Genomic DNA, 23,318 nt, shown 5'->3' on the forward strand with positions numbered 1-23,318 from the left:
GTTAGTCACATACAACCCTATAGAAAAGCAGAAAATTAGCATCTTCTTGTAATATTAATAATCCGAATAATAATAATAATAATAAATGCAAAGCTGCCAGATTGTAGATGTTTGGAGAATTCTATCCCCCAACCCCGTCATCACATACATAGAATCTGAATGCTGAGGTTTTGTATTATTTCTTTAAAAAAGAGCACCCACTGCAAGAATAGAGCACACACAAAAGAGCTGGTTTTATTTAGTTTGAAAAGGTCTGCGTTACACCAAGCACACATCTTAACCGTGGTGGGTGAAAACTTGTACGGTTTTGGGGTTGATTACTGGAAGCTCAGCTACGGAGATACGCTAGAGAGGCTCGCGCAAAAACTTTGAACGTTGGTTATCATTCTTGCTGCTGCTGCTGGTGGGAAGGTAGCCCTCCTAAGCCTACAGGTCCTTGATGTCCTTCTGGACGTTCCACAACGTGGTGGCACTCTTCTGGAGCTGGGCCACCTCGTTATCCTTCAGCTTCTGGTTGATCACACTGGTCAAGCCGACAGACCCCAGCACACACGGCAGGCTCAGAAACACTTCGTTTTCAATGCCATACATGCCCTGCAAGGGAGATTTAAGAGAGAAGTTGGAAACTAGGAGATCCCTCTTAACATGTACTCTTGGCCCTGAGAGGGAAGGCTCAGGTGGCTTCCATGGCTGGAAGCGGCTTTCATCAGCTTGGGCTGATACAACAATTGTGACCCTAAGCTAAGAGACCTTTCTTCCATTTGTTTGTTTCACATTTATATGCCAATTGATTGTCGCAAACCCTTTCCCATATCCATGCACTAGCGACATCCTGTCAAAGAGCGAGCCAGCAGTAAATTGCACCATTCAAGGTTGGAGTTAACTCTTATTAGCAAAAACACGATTGCCATGGACTTGGAGTGTCAGCCCTAATGAGCACAACAGCTCATCCCTGGTAGGTCTTGCTGCTCCCATGAATTGGTTGACTAGACTGAAAGTTCCCGCCTCCTCTCGGCCGCCTAAGTCCCCTCCTCTCCATGGCTTTCTCCAAGCAATCAGAGACTGCGTCTGTGCGCAGCCTGCTACAGTTCCACTCATTTCAGCCCTCTTCTGGTTCTGGGAGAGCAGGGGTGAGGGCAGCTTGGCGCAGCAGGAGGGAATACACCCATGACACTTCACCAACTTGACTCATCTCTGTCTCTTGGCCACCCTCTTGCTTCAGCTTCTGCCTCCGATTCTGGGCTTCTCTCTCCCACCTCACTAAGCCCTGTTACCTTTTCAGCTTCCGACACCACCTCTTCCCAGTCTTCTCCCTTTTCTCCCTCTGACCACTCATTGTGGTCCCACCACCACTCCCTGTGCTCTGAGCCTTCTCCCTTTGGGGTTTCCCCAGCTGGTTGTTCCCACCGTTCCTCTGCCTCTAACCAGTCCACGGCACTTCCCTCCAACAAACTGATACAGAAGTAATATGGAAGAGGGCAAAGGACCACCACTCCCATCTACTGAGTAAACCCAATCCTTGCCCCTGGTGAACTAACCTTGCTCGCCCTGCAAGCGACACAGCTGTTATGACCTACACTGTTCTGCAAACACAGTCTTGCGTTCCCCAAATCTACTGCACTGAGCACCCAGGAAATGAAAAAGGCGGAGGGGGAACTGTTCATCCCCATTTCTCTATTTCCCATCTGGAAGCAGGTACGACATATAGCAAAGGACAGAAACACAACCAAGCTATTAACGTTCCTTACCTTTACCATGGTGGACACTGGATGAACTCGGCAAAGGTTCCCGAAGATGGTCTCCAATAGGTCAGCAACACTCAAGCCAATGGCCCAGTTGGTGTAGCCTTTCAGCTTGATCACTTCATAGGCACTACCAAAAACACATCGCAGAAAGCCCAGTTAGACCACACAAAGTGGTTGTGAAAGACAGCAAGGAAACAGCGAAACATGGTCATGGCAAGAAAGAAGAAAGAGAAATGATGGCATTTCTAATTCTGGGGGAAACTAGCACCAGGAAAAGTCCTGCTAAAGGAGGAGACGCTCTAGTACAGGGGTGGGAACTTCTATCCTGTGAAACAAATTAGGCTTGTCAGTTCTCCCCGTCTGGCCTGCAAGGCTGTTTTCGCCAAGCCACAGCCACCTGACCCTTACCTGTGAGGTAGGGCTGTAAGGAGGCTTCCACCTGAAAAGTGCTTTGCAAGCCCCAACCATCAGCTGGTTGACGGGGCTTGCAAAGCACAGCGTCTCTGCCTGCACATTTTGAGGACGTCGTTAGGACGTCAGGTGACTGGCAGCTGGACAACTCCTCTCCCTAGCGGGAGGAGGGTGGGGGAGATAAAAGATTCAGCCCGCTGCCCAGATCCAGATCCACCTCTGCTCTAATCAAAGGTGTGGGGTATGTATGTGCATGAAACTTCAGGTTTAAATCAGTTAGTAGGCATGAAATTTTGAATGGCGCATGTCTGAAATACGAACAACCAAATCTCCACTAAAAACATGTGGCCCCATTCCAACCAGGCTCAGAACCCACTTTGTATCAGGCCTGGAGCTAGCAGGTGACAGTCTTGGGTACCACAAACATCAACAGAGTCTCTATCCTGCCCACCCCCCTTTTAAAAACTCATTGCAAAGCAACAACTAAGCAGTCATTCCCAGACAGCCTGTACTGCTTCTCCCCATGCCAGGGGAACCAGGAGGCATCACTCTGAATTAACAATTTTGCCTGATTATGTACTCCAGAGAACTCAAAAACTGCTCACAGTTTTGGTGATAAATGTACTGACCATGGATTTAGGAAGTTTCAAGTTTGCTGAGGCTGTCTTTTACCCAGATCCCTCATACACAGATGTTCAAGAAGGCAACCCTCGTGAAGACTGATGTTGCGTCTGCCAACCTCGGTCATCCCCAGCGCACCATTACCTGTCAACCACCTCCTTGTGGACTTGCTTCCAGCCCTCTGGATCTTGCTCAGTCCCCATGTCAGGGTTTAGCTGCTGGAGAGAAACACCTGCGACGTTAACCCCACTCCAGACAGCCACTGCAACGACAAGAAGAGCCCAGGTTATGATAGGTGGTAGGTTCCCTGTTTAAAGGTAAAGGGACCCCTGACCATTAGGTCCAGTCATGGCCGACTCTGGGGTTGCGGCGCTCATCTTGCTTTATTGGCCAAGGGAGCCGACGTACAACTTCTGGGTCATGTGGCCAGCATGACTAAGCCGCTTCTGGCGAACCAGAGCAGCACACGGAAATGCCGTTTACCTTCCCGCCGGAGTGGTACCTATTTATCTACTTCCACTTTGACATGCTTTCGAACTGCTAGGTTGGCAGGAGCAGGGACCGAGCAACGGGAGCTCACCCCATCGCGGGGATTCGAACCACCAACCTTCTGATCTGCAAGTCCTTAGGCTCTGTGGTTTAACCCACAGCGCCACCCGCGTCCCAGGTCCCCTGTTTAAGGAAGCTTTTAATGTTTAACAGACTATTGTGTTTTAATATTTTGTTGGAAGCCGCCCAGAATGGCTGGGGAAAGCCAGCCAGATGGGCGGGCTATAAATAATGAATTATTATTACTATTATTATTATTATTAGTTCTGGAGGTTCCAGGATAAATCCCTGGCGTGCTGGGTTATGTTTAGCCTGGAAAGGAAGACACTGAGAGATATGATAGCCATCTTCAAATATCTCAAGGGCTGTCGCATGGAAGAGGGAGCAAGCTTGTTTTCTTCTGCTCCAGAGGGTAGGACCCAAACCCACAGATGCAAGTTATGAGAAAGGAGATTCTGGCTAAACGTTAGGAAGAACTTTGGGAGAGCAAGAGCTGTTTTGACAGTGGAATGGTCTCCTCGTGAGGTGGTGGACTCTCCTTCCTTGGAGGTTTTCAAGCAGAGGTTGGGTGGCCATCTGCCATGGATGAGATTCCTGCATTGCAGGGGGTTGGACTAGATGACCCTCAGGGTCCCTTCCAACCCTACAATTCTACGGTTCTATATCCTATTGGGCTGGGAATGTCCCGTCTGAAGCCCCTGGGGAGCTGGGCTAGACAGACCAATGGTCTGACTCACTATAAGGCAGCTTCCTTCCTATGTTCACATATACTGGGGCTAATAGCTCAGAGGTGGAGCCTCTGCTTTGCATCCAGAAGATCCCAGGTAGGACTGGGAATGCCTCGTTTGTAATCCTGGAGAGCCCCAGCCACACAGCGAGGCAATGCTGAGCTAATGCTCAATGCTGTGACGTCAATGCCATCTTCCTATGTTCTGTACCATTCAAATGAAAAATACTTTATTCGTTCTGGCTACTGTCCAAAGGCACGCATGTGTGTCTGTACAACACAGAAGGGACCGGGAACTCAAGAAGTCCAACTAGGAAAAAAACTTCCTTAGAAAGGGATCTCCGCTCCTGAGTAGAACGCTTCCCCCGCTATAGTTGATTTCATCTCTCACGGTCGTGTTTGAACTATTTTCAACAATGGGGTTGTTTGCTTTCCTTGCTCGATGTTAACTGCTTTGGGCAGGAAAGGAGAGATGTGCAGATCTGCTCCATAAATAAGCACAGGAAAGTATGATTTATAAGCTCAGCTATCGTCTCCCGTGATTCGCAACAGCTCTCCAGGGAAGAGTCCTTCGCATCACCTGCTACCTGGCAACGTTTTAACAGGAGATGCTAAGGAATGAAACTGGGACCTCCTCAGACACTGAGCTATGGCCTTTCCCCATGAAATAAAAAATTAAGAGGGGGAACATGCTTTGCTTCTTGTTAAAGTGGTGCCCAGCAGGATTTCAGCCCTGCCTGGACCTCTGAGGTCTCCTTGCGGCAGGAGAAGCAGGACTCTCCTCTATAAGACCCTTACACGACCAGTGACCACTAGGTCTAAAGATATGGTAGCCACAAGGCTGGAGGACTCCACGCTTGTTTTACTGATTTCCTGGCTGGATCTCACCTTTTGCCCCCATCACCTCCAAGAGCAGTCAGGAGAAAGCTTTCAGGAGTGCCAGTTAGCCACACATGACTGTACCTCGGAGGAGGGGGCGAGCTTGTGAAATCGCCTGCTCGGATCAGGGCCTGGCTCAGAACCAGGAAGGGATGGAGCCTCGACTTCAATATAGCCTGAAGCTCTAGTTTCCAACCCTCTGTGAACTGTGTAACACAGTGGTTCTCAACCTGCGGGTCCCCAGATGTTGTTGGACTACAACTCCCATCATCCCTGAGCTCTGTCCTTGCTAGCTAGGGGCGATGGGAGTTGTAGTCCCAAAACATCTGGGGACCCACAGGTTGAGAAAGGCTGGAACAAGTCACAAAGATGGAACACCTCTCTCCCCCCGCCCCCCACCCAAGCAGCTGGGAGTACAGAGCTCCGTATACAGCAGCTTCAAATGTCCCCCAACCCAGCAGTGTTCTTCTTTTCTTGGGTTGCCGGATGTTGCTGTTGGACTACAACTCCCATTATCCCTGATCACTGGGCCAAACAGGTTGTGGGTGATGGGAGTTGTAGTCCCCCACACTTGGGGACCCAAGGTTGCAGAACGCTGCCCTACGGGATCGCTGCAAGTTTTGGAAAACGCCGCTCACCACTGGAATCGCCGTGTTCTCCAAGGATCCAACCGTGACAGCTGGTGGGATGGACGCCCAGCTTTTCGGCCATCAGGAAACGGAAGCGAGCCGAATCGAGGTTGCAACCGCTGCCGATGACGCGGTGCTTAGGCAAGCCGCTCAGTTTCCACGTCACGTAGGTGAGGATATCCACTGGGGAAAGGAGGAGAGGGAGGATGAATGGCTGGTGCGCTCAAGAGTCAACTCTCTGGCCCCATCTGCACTGCACGTTTAAAGCACTATGATACCACTTTAAACAGATACGGCTTCCCACAAAGAATCCTGGGAGCTGTAGTTTGCTAAGGGTGCCAAGACTGGTTAGGTGACTTCCCTTGCCTTCACTGATGCTCAAGATGCGGAATGTCCCAGGAACGAGCCAGTGCCACACTCTCATAAAAAGGTAAAAGGTAAAGGACCCCTGGATGGTTAAGTCTAGTCAAAGGCAACTATGGGGTGCAGTACTTATCTCGCTTTCAGGCCGAGGGAGCTGGCGTTTGTCCACAGACAGCTTTCCAGGTCATGTGGCCAGCATGACTAAATCGCTTCTGGCAAAACAGAACACCGTGATGGAAACCAGAGTGCACGGAAATGCCATTCACCTTCCTGCCACAGCAATACCTATTTATCTACTTGCACTGGTGTGCTTTCGAACTGCTAGGTTGGCAGGAGCTGGAACAGAACAAAGGGAGCTCACCCCGTCACAGGGATTCAAACCACCAACTTTCTGATTGGCTAGCCCAAGAGGCTCAGTGGTTTAGACCACAGCGCCACTCCTGTCGATCATCAACGCAAATAATTTAAAGCAAGCCTTCCACCACAACCTTGCCCCTTCCAAGTTTGCCGCAATTGATGGAGGGTTGTAACACAAAAAACCAGCAGAGCACGAGGTGAGGGAAGGCTGGCTTAAGCGACGATGCCAGGATCCACATTTATTTCTTGTTTACTGAAGCGGCTGCCTTGTGCATCTGAATTTGTCTGGATTGCAACCAGGCTCTGGAACTCGACTGGCAGTGAGTGTAAGAAACATTTCAGACATAGAAAAGGCCATGATCTAGCTACGGGGGCTGCTCTAACTGCAAGTCCAATTTACCTGGGTTCGAAACCACCAGGATGATGCAGTCCGGACTATGTTTCACAACCTGTGGGATAATGAACTTGAAGACATTCACGTTCCTCTGGACCAAGTCAAGGCGAGACTCCCCTTCCTGCTGGCGGACTCCGGCGGTCACCACGACAACCTTGGAATTAGCGGTGACCGCGTAATCTGCAGGCAAAAATGTAACCGAGAAGTTATCAGGAGCCAGGGCAATGTTCTGCGGCCTTCCAGAAGTTGTCAGATGACAGCTCCCATCATCCCCAACTGACAAACTGATGGGAGATGGAGTTCAACAACATCTGGAGGCCCAACAGCTGGGTGTCAAATGGGAACCAGGGGGAAGGCAGGTTCAAATTCCCACTCAGCCCTGAAGTTCATTACGACACTTTGGGACAAGCCACTATTTCTTTAAAGGTAAAGGTAAAGGGACCCCTGGTCATTAGGTCCAGTCGTGGCCGACTCCGGGGTTGCGGCGCCCATCTCGCTTTATTGGCTGAGGGAACCAGCGTACAGCTTCCGGGTCATGTGGCCAGCAGGACTAAGCCGCTTCTGGCAAACCAGAGCAGCGCACGGAAACGCTGTTTACCTTCCCGCCGGAGCAGTACCTATTTATCTACTTGCACTTAGGCTCTGTGGTTTAACCCACAGCGCCACCCGCGTCCCTTAAGAGTTTGGATTTGATATCCCACTTTATCGCTACCCGAAGAAGTCTCAAAGCGGCTAACATTCTCCTTTCCCTTCCGCCCCAACAACAAACACTATTTATTTACAAGCATTTATAAACCACTTTACACATAAATGCTAAAAAAATTAATCGAAGTGCGTACAAAATAAAAATAATAAACATGTGTTATCATTACATTTATTATCGGCCCTTTACCAGTAGGTCCCAAAGTGGGTTATCATTAAATTTAAAAAGTTTGAATATGCTGCAGTTACAGGAATAGGTGCAGCCCTGAAAACACACATCTTGAGTGTCAAAGGGCAGAGTAAACAGGTGTGTCTTCTGCATATGCCAAAAGTTACACAATGAAGGTGCCGGGCGCACCTCTATGGGGGTGGGAATTCCACATCCCAGCGGATGCCACAAAGAAAGCCCTTTCACAATCTATCATCCCCCACAAACTTCTGAGGGAGTTGGAACTACAAAGGCGGCTCCATTTCCTGATCTTAACACCCAGGAGCGACCATAAGGAAAGAAGTGGCCTTCAAGATCTTTGTGGCCTCGGTCGTTTATATGAAAACCAGGCAAGCAGTGGTATAAAAGCACATAAAAGCAGGGTTTTCGAGCAAATGAAAACTAAAAACAGTCAAGTCTTGTGCACCGGGGAAAGCCTGTGCAAAAACAGGCCCCTTTGCTATCTCTCAAGCTACTTCACCAGGTTGCTGACAGGATACAGAAGACAGCAGGGAGACTCACATACATCAGCCTGGACTCTGTGCAGGAGCTTGCCCAGGATATAAAAGAAGCAGGCGAACAGGCGTTGAAAGGTCTGAGGCCCTCCTTTCCACCCACGAGAATAATGAATGTTATAATGGACTGCATAACTGCATGTCCTGGCTATAGACAAAGGTCGCCTGTATGTTGAGATTCATAGTCCCTGTATCAGCTTACAAAGAAGTTCACAGAAGTTCTGCATTGCTGGTCTCGAGTGATGGGGAGCCAGCCCCCTCCTCTGAAACTGGCATAGAAACACAAGTTGCTAGCCTCTTAGGAGGTAGTTAAAAACAACAAGCCTGCCTTCCATGAAGGAGACTGTTGGAGGACGGTGGTCTGTTCCTCCTCGCTCGCCTGCGTGGAATTTCTGATCGCCTATGGCTACCAGGCAAGTTGTGGCCTTCCACTCTTCAGTAGCTCAGGGAAAGCGGATTTCAAACATCTGTTTCCCAATGTGACCTGTTGAGCAAGGACATAAGTCTGGCTCTCCCCCACCGGGCTCACATGGCGGTAAGATATAATATAAAACCTACCCTTGCCCGCTATGATCTTATGTGTCTTAAGAAATAAGCTTCCATGCTGAAGATCCATCATTTCTCCCTTCAGTTTGTCTTCCAGGACATCAACCAATGCAAGCTCATCGCAGAGACCCTGGCAGCGAAGGCGGGGAAAAACCACAGATGTTAAGTATATGAATGATGATGATGATGATGTAACCCACCCATTTGACTGGGTTGCCCCAGTTGCTCTGGGAGGCTCCCAACATAATATACAGAAACACAACATCACAGCGGAACATCACACATTAAAAGTGTCCTCCTGATACTTCCCTTGGACTGCCTTCAGATATCTATGCAAGGTTGTATAATTATTTATCTCATGCAAGGGACAGTGTTTGCCCGCTTCCAATATTTCTAATCACAGGTCTAGAGGAAGTCCAAACAGCACCCAAGCCTTCTTGCGTTATAGCAGAGAAGAGAAATATTTATACAGTGGACGCTCAGGTTGCGAACGTGATCCATGTGGGATGTGCATTCACAACCTGCATCTGCGCATGCACAAAGTGTGATTTAGTGTTTCTGCGCATGCGCCGAAACCCAGAAGTAACCCATTCTAGTACTTCGGGGTTTTGGTGGTCCATAACCTGAAAAAACGCAACCTGAAGTGTCTGTAACCCGAGGTATGACTAATGTAATGTAATGTAATATTGTACCAGCAAAAAAGTGGTACCAGTCCTGACTTGATTCGCTTTAGGCAAAGTTAAATCCAGGGTTTGCTCCGCTACTGCAGATGCCCATGACACCTTGGTCACACATTCAGCTAACGTGAAAAGGGACTCTGTGCACATATTGATCACCAGGGGAGGAGCCGTACAGAACAGAGCCTCTTCTCAGCCTGGTCAAATTTGTGCAAATTTGGTAGCCCACTGAGCGTCAAGAGTTGTCCAACTGACGGCTAATGACAAAAAAAAATATAGCACCAAGAGAATATACTTCATGCATCTTTATATACAGTGGTACCTCGGGTTAAGAACTTAATTCGTTCTGGAGGTCTGTTCTTAACCTGAAGCACCACTTTAGCCGGAGCACGATTTCTGTTCTCATCCTGAAGCAAAGTTCCTAACCCGAGGTACTATTTCTGGGTTAGTGGAGTCTGTAACCTGAAGTGTATGTAACCTGAGGTACCACTGTATATTAATAGAGTCATAGAATTGGGACCACAAGTGTCATATACTGCAACCCACTGCAATAATGCAGGAATCTTTTGCCCAACATGGGGGTTTAACTCATGACCCCGAGACTCTCGTGCTCTTCCAACTGAGCTATCCCAAGTCCTGGAATCGAATCATGTGGATTCTAGCCCTTGGAGCTTACAAAGCCAAGGATGGGGCTCCACAACTCCCATCAGAGCCCAGCCACCAAGGACGATGGGAGTTGTAGTCGAGCTGCAACAGGAGGAACCCGTATGTTCTTCACACTGTCTGTTATATCGCTAAAGAAGCCCATCCATCACATTCCCCTTTTGCTGCAACAGGGTAACAGAGTAACCAGATGGTTCAGGACTCCCTGCTCCAATCTTCCCTAACCATTGGTCATGCTTGCTGGAGCTGGTGGGAGCCGGGAGCCTGCCAACGCCTAGATGTCACCATGTCAGCCCTCTTTGACTAACCAATACTCCATGGGTAGGCAAACTAAGGCCCGGGGGCCAGATCCAGCCCAATCGCCTTCTAAATCCGGCCCACGGATAGTCCTGGAATCAGCATGTTTTTACATGAGTAGAATGTGTCCTTTTATTTAAAATGCATCTCTGGGTTATTTGTGGGGCATAGGAATTTGTTCATATATTTTTTTTCAAAATATAGTCTGGCTCCCCACAAGGTCTGAGGGACAGTGGACCGGCCCCCTGCTGAAAAAGTTTGCTGACCCCTGTGTTTGTCTCTTACAATGAAGTTGACTTAAAGGGAAGATGATGGAGCATCTGTTTTGCATGGTCCCAAGATTCTCCAGGTAGGACTGGGAATGGTCCTCATCTGAGATCTTGGAAGGCTGCTGCCAGACAGTGCAAATGAACTAGATGATCCCATGGTCTGACTCTGCACAAAGCAGCTGCTTGCATTCCTAACCGGAGAACCTGCATCTTGCTCCTCTAGATGTTGCTGGAGGACAGTTTCCACCATCCCTCTGCCCATGGGTACCACTTGCATGGAAGAACCTATTAACCAGATTATTATTATTTTTTTGGGTGGGGGGAGTCATAATTGCACTTAAAAAGGTAAAGGGACCCCTGACCATTAGGTCCAGTCGTGACTCTAGGGTTGCGGCGCTCATCTCGCTTTATTGGCCAAGGGAGCCGGCGAACAGCTTCCAGGTCATGTGGCCAGCATGACTAAGCCGCTTCTGGTGAACCAGAGCAGCGCACGGAAATGCCGTTTACCTTCCCACTGGAGTGTTACCTATTTATCTACTTGCACTTTGACATGCTTTCGAACTGCTAGGTTGGCAGGATCAGGGACCGAGCAATGGGAGCTCACCCTGTCGCACAGATTCGAACCGCTGACCTTCTGATCGGCAAGTCCTAGGCTCTGTGGTTTAACCCACAACGCCACCTGTGTCCCTAATTGCACTTAGGTCTGGCCATTTATGCCACCCAAACACAGACACACACACACACACACACACAAACACACACACACACACACTGACCTTTTCCAGGACGCTGATGGCACAAGCCATCCCCACTTGACCAACTCCTACCACAGTGACTTTGTTGTTTGGCTTGGTGGCCGGCTGCGCCACGGGTGTGATCAGTTTGTCCTTGAGCGAAGCCATTTTTTGCTGCAAAGAAAGGAGAAACCAGATAGAACAGAGGTTAATTTCCACCTTCAAAACAACCAAAGCAAGGTCCTCAAGTGCTTTCAAAAGAAGACTCTAGTTGCTACCAACATGCAGTTGAGAAATAAACAGGGTGAGCTTGAGACTGACAAAACACAGGACACGGCCTCCAGACTAATTCATTTCTACCCATTTACGTTTGCCCTACAAATCTGCAACACCTGCCAGCAGTTTCTCAACGTGCGGTTGTGTAACGCCACAAATTGTGGAGTCTCAGCTGTTCCTTTTCATTTAAGTACCTCCCCATTTCATTTCAGTTCTGTCTTCCCTTCAAGGTCAGTGTTATGCACAGGTCCTCATGATGACCCTGTAAGGTAGGTCAGGCTGAGAGATGAGGGCTGGCCCATGGCTAAGCAGGGATTTAGAGCAGCGCTTCCCTTAGTCCCAGCCCAGCCACACTGGATTTTATTTTATTTTTGCCCACCAAATACTTCTTCGAGGCATTGCCATTAATTTGCACTAGTACAGAGGTGCTTAAAAGGTGTTAGAAGATGCAAAGTCTTAATTACATAACTATTAATTTCATTTTAAACTCACAACTTCCTCAAAAGGAGCCCAAGGTGGTAAACATATCAACACAATTAAAACTTCTATTAAAAAAAAAGTTTACAACTCCTGAAAGCAACCACCTGCTCTCAAACTAATAATTTCAGGGTTGCCTTGGACAGAAACCTTCACCCATTGAATGCCTGTATAAGCAGGAATGTTTTAAAACTTCTACGAGAAGTTACTAGTAAGGGAGGCTAGCACAGCACACAATCCAATTTATACCCTTTCCTTAGCAATTCAGCTTCCCATCCTTACAGTCATGTTTCTCCACCGACAATTTCCTGCTGCCTTATACACGGTACTTATACATTTATTCATTTATTTCATCCTGACTATACTTCCCTCACTTACACAGTCGTACCTTGGTTTTCAAACGCCTTGGGAGTCGAACGTTTTGGCGCCCAAATGATCGAAAACCGGAAGCGACTGTTCTGGTTTCCAAACGTTCTTTGGAACCTGAACGTCCGGCGCGACTTCCATGGCTTCCGATTGGCTGCAGGAACTTCCTGCAGCCAATCGGAAGCCGCACCTTGGTTCCCAGATGTTTTGGAAGTCGAACGGACTTCCAGAACAGATTCTGTTCGCCTTCCAAGGTACCACTGTACTTCAAGACCTGCTCACGATTTCATTTGGCTAGAATACTGTTTTAAATAGTCCGAAAGCAATTTCCATTCTTCCATGATGATGATGATGATGATGATGATGATGATGATGATGATATTTTATTTATATCCTGCCCTCCCCAAAGCCAGGCTCAGAGCAGCTAGCAACAATAAAAATAGCACCGTTTACATAAAATCACAGTCAGTTAATTGAAATACATTCTAAAATCAATTCAGAATCAAATTAATGGCAACCATTGGGCTAGAGTTCTATGATTACAGAAGGAGAGAGGGGGTCAGATTGTGCCTTGGCCAAAGGCCTGGTGGAACAGCTCTGTCTTGCAGGCCCTGCGGAAAGATGTCAAGTCCCACAGGGCCCTAGTCTCTTGTGACAGAGCATTGCACCAGATTGGGGCCACAGCCGAAAAAGCCCTGGCTCTGGTTGAGGCCAGCCTAACCTCCCTGTGGCCCGGGATCTCCAAGATGTTTTTATTTGAAGACCGTAAGGTCCTCCGTGGGACATACACCTTTCTTTGTTTTGATCTCTTATTTTCGCCGTTCATTTGGCTAGAATACTGTTTTAAATAATCCGAAAGGAATTTCCATTCTTCCATACACCTTTCTTCGTTTTGGTCTCCTATTTTCACCGTCAATCTCTCCACCTCCACATAGTTCTTCAAAATCCGGTCCTCTTTTCTTTGAACCTCGCTTTCTTCCCATTTCTGCACGTACAGAACTCTGGCTGCTGTGGTCACACACATAAACAATTTGCCATCTTTTGGGGGGACTTCTCATCCTATTTTTCCTATTAAGAATGCTTCAGGCTTTCTTGGGGAATAATGATTTTAAACATCTTTTAAAATTCATTATGTATCATTTCCCAAAAGCCAGTTGCTTTTTTACAAGTCCGCTGCATATTTTTTTAAAAAGGTCCTTTCTGCCTGCTGCCACTTCCAGAATTTATTTGACAGTCTTATACAGGCTTCCTCAACCTCGTCGCTCCAGATGTTTTGAGACTACAATTCCCATCATCCCTGACCACTGGTCCTGCTAGCTAGGGATCATGGGAGTTGTAGGCCAAAAACATCTGGAGGGCCGAGGTTGAGGAAACCTGGTCTTATACATCTTGGCTAATTTACTCGGAGTTAGGTATCACCCATATATCATTTTCATGTAGTTTTCCTTTAATGTATAACACGCCATAATTTTCAAATCTAATTTCCACAGCTTTTCCCACGCTGCCGTATCGATAAAATGGCCCAAGTCCTTAGCCCATTGTATCCAGACTTAACCAGCTCATTTTTTTGTTTTCCATTCTCTTCCACCACTTTTATTGGTTTTCAGAGGTTTGGTTGCATAAATTCTGTCATAAGGTAGAAACGGTCTCTCATGCCTTATTACGCTGCCGTTTCTACGGGGATATACGCTCGAGATTTATTACCCCTGCTACGCAAAAATCTCCAAATGAATCTGAACTTCAGCGTCTAAAATCCCTGGTAGAGGACAAGGATCCTGAGATCACGTTAAGGGTAGCCAAATTCTGTGCGATTGCCATAAAACTGAGGGGAAAAGCTGTGCTATCATAAAGGTTTTAAATTATAATTTTAGGTTATATGTTAGTGACTAGGTTTTAATTTATATATTTTTTAACTGTTGCTATATCTGTATTGTCCTTGTTATACCTAATTGCAAATTCAAATGTATCCCTATCGTGTTTTATGACTTCCTTGATATTGTATGTGGGCTGGAACTGGTCTGTGACTGAAATAATAAAATCCATTCATTCATTTTCTGTCATATTTAATTGCTAGTCGCTTTATCTTGCCCAAGGCAACCCAAAGTGACTTATAACTAAGCAAGCAAAAGCAAACACACAAAGCCCAAATAAATACATTCAGGGGGGTGGGATACATCAAAACCTTCCCACCGACCTCTAAAAGCCACTGATAGAATAGTATAGTTGGAAGGGACCCCAAGAGCCATCTAGTCCAACCCCCTTGCAATACAGGAATAAATACCATATTTTTCGCTCTATAAGATGCACTTTTTCCCTCCTAAAAAGTAAGGGGAAATGTGTGTGCGTCTAATGGAGCGAATGCAGGCTGCACAGCTATCGCTGAAGCCAGAACAGCAAGAGGGATCATTGCGCAGTGTTCTGGCTTCTGGGATTCAGAATATTTTTTTTCTTGTTTTCCTCCTCCAAAAACTAGGTGCGTCTTATGGTCGGGTGCGTCTTATAGAGCAAAAAATACGTTAGTTAAAGGCCAATGGCCCGGTTGAAGAGGAAAGTTTTCGCCTGGCGCCTATAAATATGTAAGGAAGGTACCAGGCGAAACCTCCCTGGGGAGAGCATTCCACAAACAGGGAGCCACCACAGAAAAGGCCCGTTCTTGTATTGCCACCCTCCGGACCTCTCGTGAAGGAGGCACACAAGAAAGGGCCTCAGAGGATGAACACAGAATCTGGGTTAGTTCATATGGAGAGAGGCGGTCCTTGGGGTATATATTTGTTGAAATATGAAGCAGCATATAAATTAATTAAAATAACTAACTAAATAGACATATGCTGTTCAGTAAAGATTGCTTTTTTAAAAGTTGCATCAGCATTACAAATCAGCCCCCGAATGTTACTAGTCTGCAAACAAACTTACTATTCCGCTGCGATCTGGCAGAGGGCGGGCAGAGTGCTGAGTAGGAGGAGCTTCCTCTCCTGTGGCCCTGATTTTTTCCTCCTAAAAAGTAAGGGGAAATGTCTGTGCGTCTTCTGGAGTGAATGCGTGGTCCCTGGAACTGAATTGCCCAGGGGCAAAAAGCAGATTGTGCGCGCTCTCTCTCTCTACATATATATGGAAGGGGGTGCTGAAACAAAGCTGTTGAGCACCTGATCGGCAAGCGATCAGGGAGGGAGATAAGGGACTCTAGAGATAAAGGAGGCTGCCTGGGAGGGGGCGGTAAAAGCACATGGATCCTCAGGATTTTTGCACTGGGTCACCCCAAATTCACCATCAGATCACATAGCATGTCCATGGCTACAGCCTCCACCAAAAAAATCACGCATCCACTGTTTCGTGGGGCAAAAACGTGGTTAGAAACAACGGATCCACGTGGATCCTCAGGATTTTTGCACTGGGCTACCCCAAACTCACCGTCAAATCACATATCATGTCTGTGGCCACAGCATGAACCACAAAAATCATACATCCACTGTTTCATTCAGAATATATTTTTTCCCTTGTTTTCCTCCTCTAAAAACTAGGTGCGTCTTATGGAGCGAGAAATACGGCAACTACAAAGCTGCTCTGCCCTCCTGCCTACCTTCTCTTGAGGGCTCCGATACGGAGGCCAACTGTTGCCGTCGCTGTCGCTATCACTGCCGCTGCCGTTGCTATACGTGCTGAACACGTAAAGAAAGCAAGTGAAGTCACTCATACTGAACTGCCACTGGCTCTAAGGCAGAAAAGACATGCTGGCAACATAAGGAGCTGGTAAGGTCCCTGCTCAGAAAGGCTTACAGTCTACAATAACAGACAAAACAGGAACGGGGGGAGAAGTCAAAGGCTGCGTATATCTCCTGCACGCTTCCAGCACAGGCGGCAGGAAGGGGGAGCCCCCCGTGAACCCAAGCAATAGTTGGAAGAGACCCTGTGGGTGATCTAGTCCAACCCGCCCCCCTGGAATATGCTGACTTCCATTCTTTTTTAAAAAAATAATTTTATAAGTTGTGTCCCCTTGTTGCTCAACTTGACCCTTTTGCATGATTTTGTATCTTTTGTGGCATTTGTGCATTGTGATCTGCTGTTATTTTGTTGATTATAGATTAGTAATTCTTTATTGTAATTGATAAGTGTAAACGGCTAGATTATTGATGTTTAATTTTACTGTTTCATATTGGATCCTAATGGATTGTTGAGTATTGCTTTATTTGATATAAGTTGTTTATTTTAAAGCCATTGTGGCTTTTTATGTAGGATCTAATTGTTTGTTACTATTAATTTGTTGATGTTTTATTATTATTATTTTTATGTGTGTTGGAAGCCGCGCAGAGTGGCTGTGGCAACCCAGCCAGATGGGTGGGGTATAAATAATTTATTATTATTATTATTATTGCTGTCTCAAACGGGGATCGAAACTGCAACCTTGGAATTATCAACACCACGCTCTGACCAGCTGAACTAGCTAGGCTGATTTCTGATCTCCATGTTGCATAGGATGCAGTTTTCAGTAGCTCTCAGGGGGGTGGGAAAGGGTGGGGTCCTGGAAACTATGGCCAGGGGGTGGAAGTCAATAGTAGAGCACATATTTTGCATTCCAAGTCATAGTTTTGATTCCTGGTATCTCCAGGTTAAGACCCTTGTCCAAACCCTGGAGAACCACTGCCAGCCAGTGGAGAGCAATGGGGGGGGGGACCTCAGCCTAGGGGCCAAATTATTCTTAAATGTGGCCCTCCAAGCATCTCTGTCTGGCCCTCAGGACCCACCCCACTTCTCCCACAGGCCACCCATTTCAGCAGCCCGGCCATGCACCCTCCTCGAATGTTTCTGCCTGACCGGGATGTGTCCCTGAACTGTGACAGAATCGTGGGGTTGGAAGGGGTCCCGAGGGTCATCTAGTCCAACCCCCTGCAATGCAGGAATCTCAACTATAGCATCCATGGCAGAGAGCCATCCCTCTTGGCTTGGTGGAGATCTGTGCTTGTGTAGAACCGTCTAATTCAGGCTTCCTCAATCTCGGCCCTCCAGATGTTTTTGGCCTACAACTCCCATGATCCCTAGCTAGCAGGACCAGTGGTGGGAATTGTAGTCTCAAAACATCTGGAGGGCCAAGGTTGAGGAAGCCTGGTCTAATTTTTGCATGGGTGGGATGTGGCCTGCTGTACAAACGGTGGCCTTTGTTGATCCACCCAATTTTTCCCCCTCTGGTCCTCTCCACCACTGGCAAGCAGCCCTCTGAAGATTGCCTATGAGGGAATGTACCCCATAGGCTGTAAATAATAGTAATAATTTATTATTTATACCCTACCCATCTGGCTGGGTTTCCTCAGCCACTCTGGGCAGCTTCCAACAGAATCTTAAAATATAATAACCTATTAAACATTAAAAGTTTCCCTAAACAGGGCTGCCTTCAGGTGTCTTCTAAAAGTCAGATAGTTGTTTATCTTCTTGACATCTGGTGGGAGGGCGTTCCACAGGGCGGGTGCCACTACCGAGAAGGCCCCCTGCCTGGTTCCCTGTAGCCTCACTTCTCGCAGTGAGGGAACCGCCAGAAGTCCCTCGGTACCGGACCTCAGTGTCCGGGCAGAATGATAGGGGTGGAGACGCTCCTTCAGATATACTGGACCGAGGCTGTTTAGGGCTTTAAAGGTCAACACCAACACTTTGAATTGTGCTCGGAAACTGAATTACCGCCCCCCCCCCCGTGTCTGCCCTTGGCATAGGCTGGTAGTCTTCAGCCTTTGCAGAAACAGTATTCCCCTTAACCCAGAGATGGAGGTCTCATCTGTTGGTCCAAGACCAACCAGTTGAAGTCCAACGGCGCGCACCAACGTTTCTCAACCTTGGGTCACAAGACGTCATAGAATTGTAGGGAACCCTGAGGGTCATCTAGTTCAACCCCCCGGCCGTGCAGGAATTGGACTACAACTCCCATCATCCCTGACCACTGGGGTCCTGCTAGCTAGGGATGATGGGATTTGTAGCCCAAGAACATCCAATGGCCCAAGGCTGAGACGGGCTGGTATAGGCAGCTCTGATCGAGACGGGCCAATGGCAGGACTCAAGGTAAGGCAGCCAGCGGCCGACACAGGAGGAATGAGTACAGGATGATGCACACGTTTCTCTAAGGTATTCAAAAGCAGTACTGCCACCAACTGGGACAGGAGAGAGCAGCCATTGTTCCTAGTAGCCACTGACAGCCACTGCTAGGTTCTCCCTCAGCCAGGTGAGAATAACTAGGCCTCAAAGGGATGCCTCATTCCTTATCTTCTTCTGGTCTGGCACGGCCTCTGGAAGATCTCGTTCCTTCCTCATTCCTAAGTTTTATGCTCGATAGCAGTAATTATTATTCCTGCACCATTTCCCACCTCTCTATGCCCTCCCCTGCTTTTGTGCATTTCTACTCCATCTCCCAACATCCCCAGCCAGCAGTGTAAAAATCTTGCCGGCTCCCACCTTGCCGTCCTCCTGCAGGGAGCTGAAAACGTTTTATTCCAACTGGCTTTCGGGAACAGACTGATCTTAGCGAACGGCATTGCGCCATGCTGTTTTTTCTGAAATTATCTGTATGTTTTTAATAGATTACATAGTTTTAATTCTAGCCACATATGACTGTGTTTTTTGAGCTGCTTTTTTTTATCTGTAAGCTGCCTGGAGTCCCTATGGAGGGGTAGGATATAAATAAAGATAAAATAATAATAACAACAACAACAACAACCTGGAGGGCACCACATTGACATCCCTTGCTCTGAGTTATAGAACTCTGGACCATACCACAAATGTGCAGGGGTCATATATACCATATATACCCCCCCCCCTCATTCTCCACCCCCAGTAGAAGATAAACTTCCATTCATGCTGCAAAGTTAGCAGGATCATGGACAGAAGGAAAGTGCAGTTGGGCTCTGACGGGGCACTCATGACCTATGGCAGCCACAACACCCCGCTTCGTTCCAAATTCACGTGGCCACCCGTTCTCACAGCACCGGCGCGAGGCTCTTGAGCTCCAGCGCGCGCAGGATCCCGTTCTTGGCCTGGGCAAGTCGGGGCAGAATGCGGCCCGGCCTGGGGGCCCTGGGCGCTCAGCGGGAAGCGTTTTCCACGCCTGCCTCACCCGATTCTGCTAAGAAAAGGCAGGGGGTGTGCGCATTTCGCTGCCCCCCCGCCTAGGCACGTGATGCCTTTGCTCTCCTTCATTTTTGGGGAGGGTTCTTCCCTCTTGCAAAAAGGGATGAGCAGCCTCCCCCAGCGGATGCTCCCCGTTTTGAGCGCTCGCATCCCACCCCAAGTTGGCAGGGCCATTTCAAGCACCCGGGGAGATTCTGCTGTTGCAAAAAATAAAAAATTTAACTGCTTCCTTTCCCCTCCCGCTCTTTGGCAGAGCACATGCGAAGGCACGAGGACCGGGGGGTGGGGAGGCGCCGCGATGCGCAGCAAGTTTTCTTTTCCTCCCGCGCGTCTTCCGCGATGGTTGCCTCTGTGGCCCGGCCTCCCTTCCTCCTCCTCCTCCTCCTCCGCTGAGCCAAGGCCGGCCCGAAATCCTCTACCAGGAAGAATTAAAAATGCAATTCGCAAACCTTTAAAATGCAACAAGCCTGTCCCGGGGATCCAAAGGAAAAGGCGGAGCGGGAGTAGGGTAGATTGCGCCTCTAACCACTAGGCCACCGCTCCTCTGGGCGGAAAGAAAAGGCAGGGCAGGATCGTCCACCCGGAGCCTCTTTCCAACGCAAAAGGGAAAAAAAACTACTCGCTTTTTACTTTGCATCAATCATTTTTGCTTTTTTCTAAGTCCTTGATGCGTTTTGGGGTTATATATATTTTTGCCCCTTTGAAAGGGCTACATATATTTTTGCAACTGCATTGACCTTTAGAAATAAGGGAGGGGGGGACACACGATGCAAAGCGGGGGGGGGGGGAGAGAGAGATGGGGAGGGGGAGATAGAGATCGACCTCCAACCCCCCTCCTTCTCACTCTTTCGCACACGCGAGCGCCAGGCCACGATGCGCAGGAGAGATCTCCCCTAACCGATCCCTCCCCACCCATTTGAAGCGCTTGAGTCCATCTTCCATTGCCAAAGGCTTGGGGGGGGGGAGGGAGAAGATGGAGGGCCACCCCCCCCCCACAAAAACAGAGGATCGGTGCGTTTGCTATGTGATACCCACCTCCGGGGTTGGTTTGTGTGCCTAGGACCGGCTTAGCAGCAGCAAGAAGACGAGGAGCGCAGCTGAGGCACAGCCTGGATGGAGGAGGGGAAAGAAGACAATGTCAGCCGGGCAAGGGGAAGGAGGCGGATCCGGAGCCGCTCCGCGCCGCTTTCCTCGGGTTACGCTTTTGTGATTGGAAACCAGAGCCCCGCCCGCCCCCTCGGCTCGCGCAATCCTCTTCAAGGACGGCGCGCCAAGGGTGAAGCTGGTGCGCGCAGCCTCGGTCCTCCTCCAAATTCCTGCCTTTCTTCCACCTGCGCCTTGCCCCCCCAAAAAGAGAGGAGAGAAACGACCACGTGGGTGCTTGCACCCAGGAGGACGGGGAAGTCATCGGGCCTCTGCTCACGCCATCAGCACACCCCCCCCCCCGTCCATCATACAATGCAGCTTTGTTGTCCTGGCTCATTTTTATTTATTTATTCCGGCCTTTTCTCACCGGCAAAGCCAGAAGCGGCGTGCTAGATCTCCGCCTGCGGCTGTTGCAGACAAACATCTCGTGTTTGCCTTAAGACGCCTTAATTTATGGCGTCGGTTTTCGCAGGCTGCGTCTCATAAACTCGCCTGCGCCATATAGTTGCAGCAATATTGTAGCAGTGGGGTGTCATGGGAAATGTAGTTTCCTAAGGGCGCAGAAATGCCAGATCTACAGTTCCCAGGTGGTGCGCTATAATAGGGCTGCGGGCTTCAGAGATGCTACAGGACTCCCGCTTCACGTCGCTTTTGCAGAAACAGACTAACAATGCAGCTAGTCCCTCTGGAGGTAGGAACTAGGAAAAGTCTTGTGGCAGTTTAAAATAGCAGCTTTTTACTGTAGCTTTGAAGGATACAGGAACTTTCCTGGCAACCAATCTTTAAGATGCCACAAGAGTTCCGTTTGTGCTGCAACGGGCTTATTTATTCAGTGTGAGCACCTTGAATTAAGTCCAGGAACAAACGGGTTATACGAGTTCTAAATTAAATGCTAGCCGCTAATCTGGCTGCTGCATTTTGCACCAGTTGAAGTTTCCAAGTTGTCTTCAAGGGGAGCACCACGCAGAGTGCAGTGCAGTAGTCCAAACTGGAAGTCCATGCTGATCAGCTGATTGGCAGTAACTTTGAACCACCGCTTGGATCAGCTTGGGCCTTCCCTTTGCAGCTTGGCTGGAACTCAAGGCATGCTGTAAAGGAAAACGGGCTACCTGAAGCCAAGGTGATGCCAGGTGACTGACAGGTGGGGGGGGGGCAGAGGAACCCAGGATCCAACCAACCAGCTGGAAAAAGTTACCAGTCCCTGCTGCACCTGCATGCTTCTGCATGCCCCTCTTTAACCTTCCAGATCTAGGGCCTTTTTTGGGAAAGTTGGGCTTTTTAACATCTATGCAACAGACTGAAATCAAAAGGTGTCTTGTCATCAAAACATAGGTTGCACCTATGAAAGTTGCTTGTTTGAGACTGGAGTTGGGACTTTTAATGTGCGTGGGAGCTCTTCCACTGAATCCTGTGCCACCAAACTGGTATTCGGCACATCTTCTGATGCAGTCCCCCCCCCCCATTCTTATATGCCAGTATTTCATGCATTAAGAAAACTGAGACGATATGCAGAGGAACAACTTGTGCAAGTTTCTCCCCCAAGCCTGGCTGACCCCACCCAGCTGCCCAGCTCCTTGGCAATCTACAGTACAGGGAATAAATATACAGTACAGGGAAAAATACCCAGAAGAGCCGCATTGCTACTTATCCCAAATGTCCTTCAAATTAGAATCCTGGCACCAGCCATCAGGATGCCAGGAATTCTTCGAGAGAATAAACGCCACTGCAGGAACCCCAGCGGGCACAAATTTCGCACCGCAAAACTAGTTCATGTGCCAGTTTGGCTGGAGTCTTTGCTCACAACAGCAAAACTCGGAGCAGGTATGGCACATCTACGTAGGCAATCGATTTGGGAGTATCTCCAAAGGCTTTCAACCATTTTGGGTGGGGTTTACTTTGTTTTTTATCCCTTTTTATACTGTTCTTAAGAATGCTGTCATGAGATTGAGTAGGCAGAGCTTGATTCTGAAAAAGTTAGTCTGTGCCTCACTTCCAAGTGTGTAGGTGACATCTGGCAGATGTTCCGTGCTGCGGCAGAAGCACTCTGCACACGCCCAGATGTCCTTTCCTTTATTGCACTTTGTATATTTTAAATTTTTTATTAATATGAACACACAGAAAAGATAGCAGAAGTGATGTGTAACAGATAAAAATGCCTATAGAACTAGAAAAAATAAAAAAACAGGTGCAATGGGGAGGAAAACCCAGAAAACAACTGAGAATACAGTACCGCATTCCACTGGAAATATATATTCCACATGCTTATGACAGCTGGGTAGGTGGAGATAACTTCAAGGCCAACAGGACCTACAAGAGCTTTTGACCTTTTGTTTTACTTACACCACTTATGTGCTCTGCAGAGTCCTTGGCATGGTGGTCAGTCCAGCCCTGGTGTGTGCTGCAAGCAGAGAGCAAGAATCAGTATGGTGCCTTGAAGCAAGATGCATGCAGATGACTCAAGCAAGAATTACCGGGGAAGGCAGTGCAGAGTCATTAAGCAACCTGACTGTAAGGGGGGGGGGGGAGAGAGATTCCTTGCTGGTGACAAACAAGGTGATGAACCAGATTCTGAGCAAACTCCAAACCCATGTTCTGCGTCACGCATGGGAAATCTGGGGGCATGCAAAGCTTGGTGACCCCACTTGTGGTGGGATTCCTAGCAGTGC

General features: G+C 48.3%; 1 protein-coding gene across 7 annotated transcripts; it reads right to left on the reverse strand.

Moving 5' to 3' along the window:
- Positions 1-209: 209 nt before the first annotated feature.
- LDHB (lactate dehydrogenase B) lies at positions 210-23,061 on the reverse strand. Of its 7 annotated transcripts, none has more exons than XM_081880100.1 (11): positions 22,993-23,061; positions 20,542-20,615; positions 15,983-16,061; positions 15,319-15,399; positions 11,329-11,460; positions 8,659-8,776; positions 6,682-6,855; positions 5,571-5,744; positions 2,922-3,039; positions 1,749-1,872; positions 210-594 (listed from the first exon to the last, which is right to left on the reverse strand). In XM_081880100.1, exons 5-11 carry the CDS (start codon positions 11,452-11,454, stop codon positions 427-429), a joined length of 1,002 nt encoding a protein of 333 aa, XP_081736226.1. In that variant the 5' UTR covers positions 11,455-11,460; positions 15,319-15,399; positions 15,983-16,061; positions 20,542-20,615; positions 22,993-23,061; the 3' UTR covers positions 210-426. The 7 variants fall into 7 exon arrangements, with proteins under 7 accessions (XP_081736226.1, XP_081736225.1, XP_081736229.1 ...); XM_081880099.1 differs by having other exon boundaries at positions 15,983-16,182; positions 22,993-23,059; XM_081880103.1 differs by lacking the exon at positions 15,983-16,061 and having other exon boundaries at positions 22,993-23,058.
- Between the last annotated feature and the right edge of the window lie 257 nt (positions 23,062-23,318).

Source organism: Podarcis erhardii (genome assembly GCF_964252035.2).
Source record: "Podarcis erhardii genome assembly, chromosome: 10".
NCBI lineage: Eukaryota > Metazoa > Chordata > Lepidosauria > Squamata > Lacertidae > Podarcis > Podarcis erhardii.

Bases quoted from the DNA above. Each gene is read 5' to 3' on its own strand.
- LDHB (XM_081880099.1), bottom strand. From the start codon at position 16,096: ATGAGTGACTTCACTTGCTTTCTTTACGTGTTCAGCACGTATAGCAAC. The intron at 5,745-6,681 runs GTAAATTGGACT...TCCTTTCCCCAG, and splicing joins CCTGGTGGTTTCGAACCCAG to TGGATATCCTCACCTACGTG. The intron at 3,040-5,570 runs GTGAGCGGCGTT...TTGTCGTTGCAG, and splicing joins AGAACACGGCGATTCCAGTG to TGGCTGTCTGGAGTGGGGTT.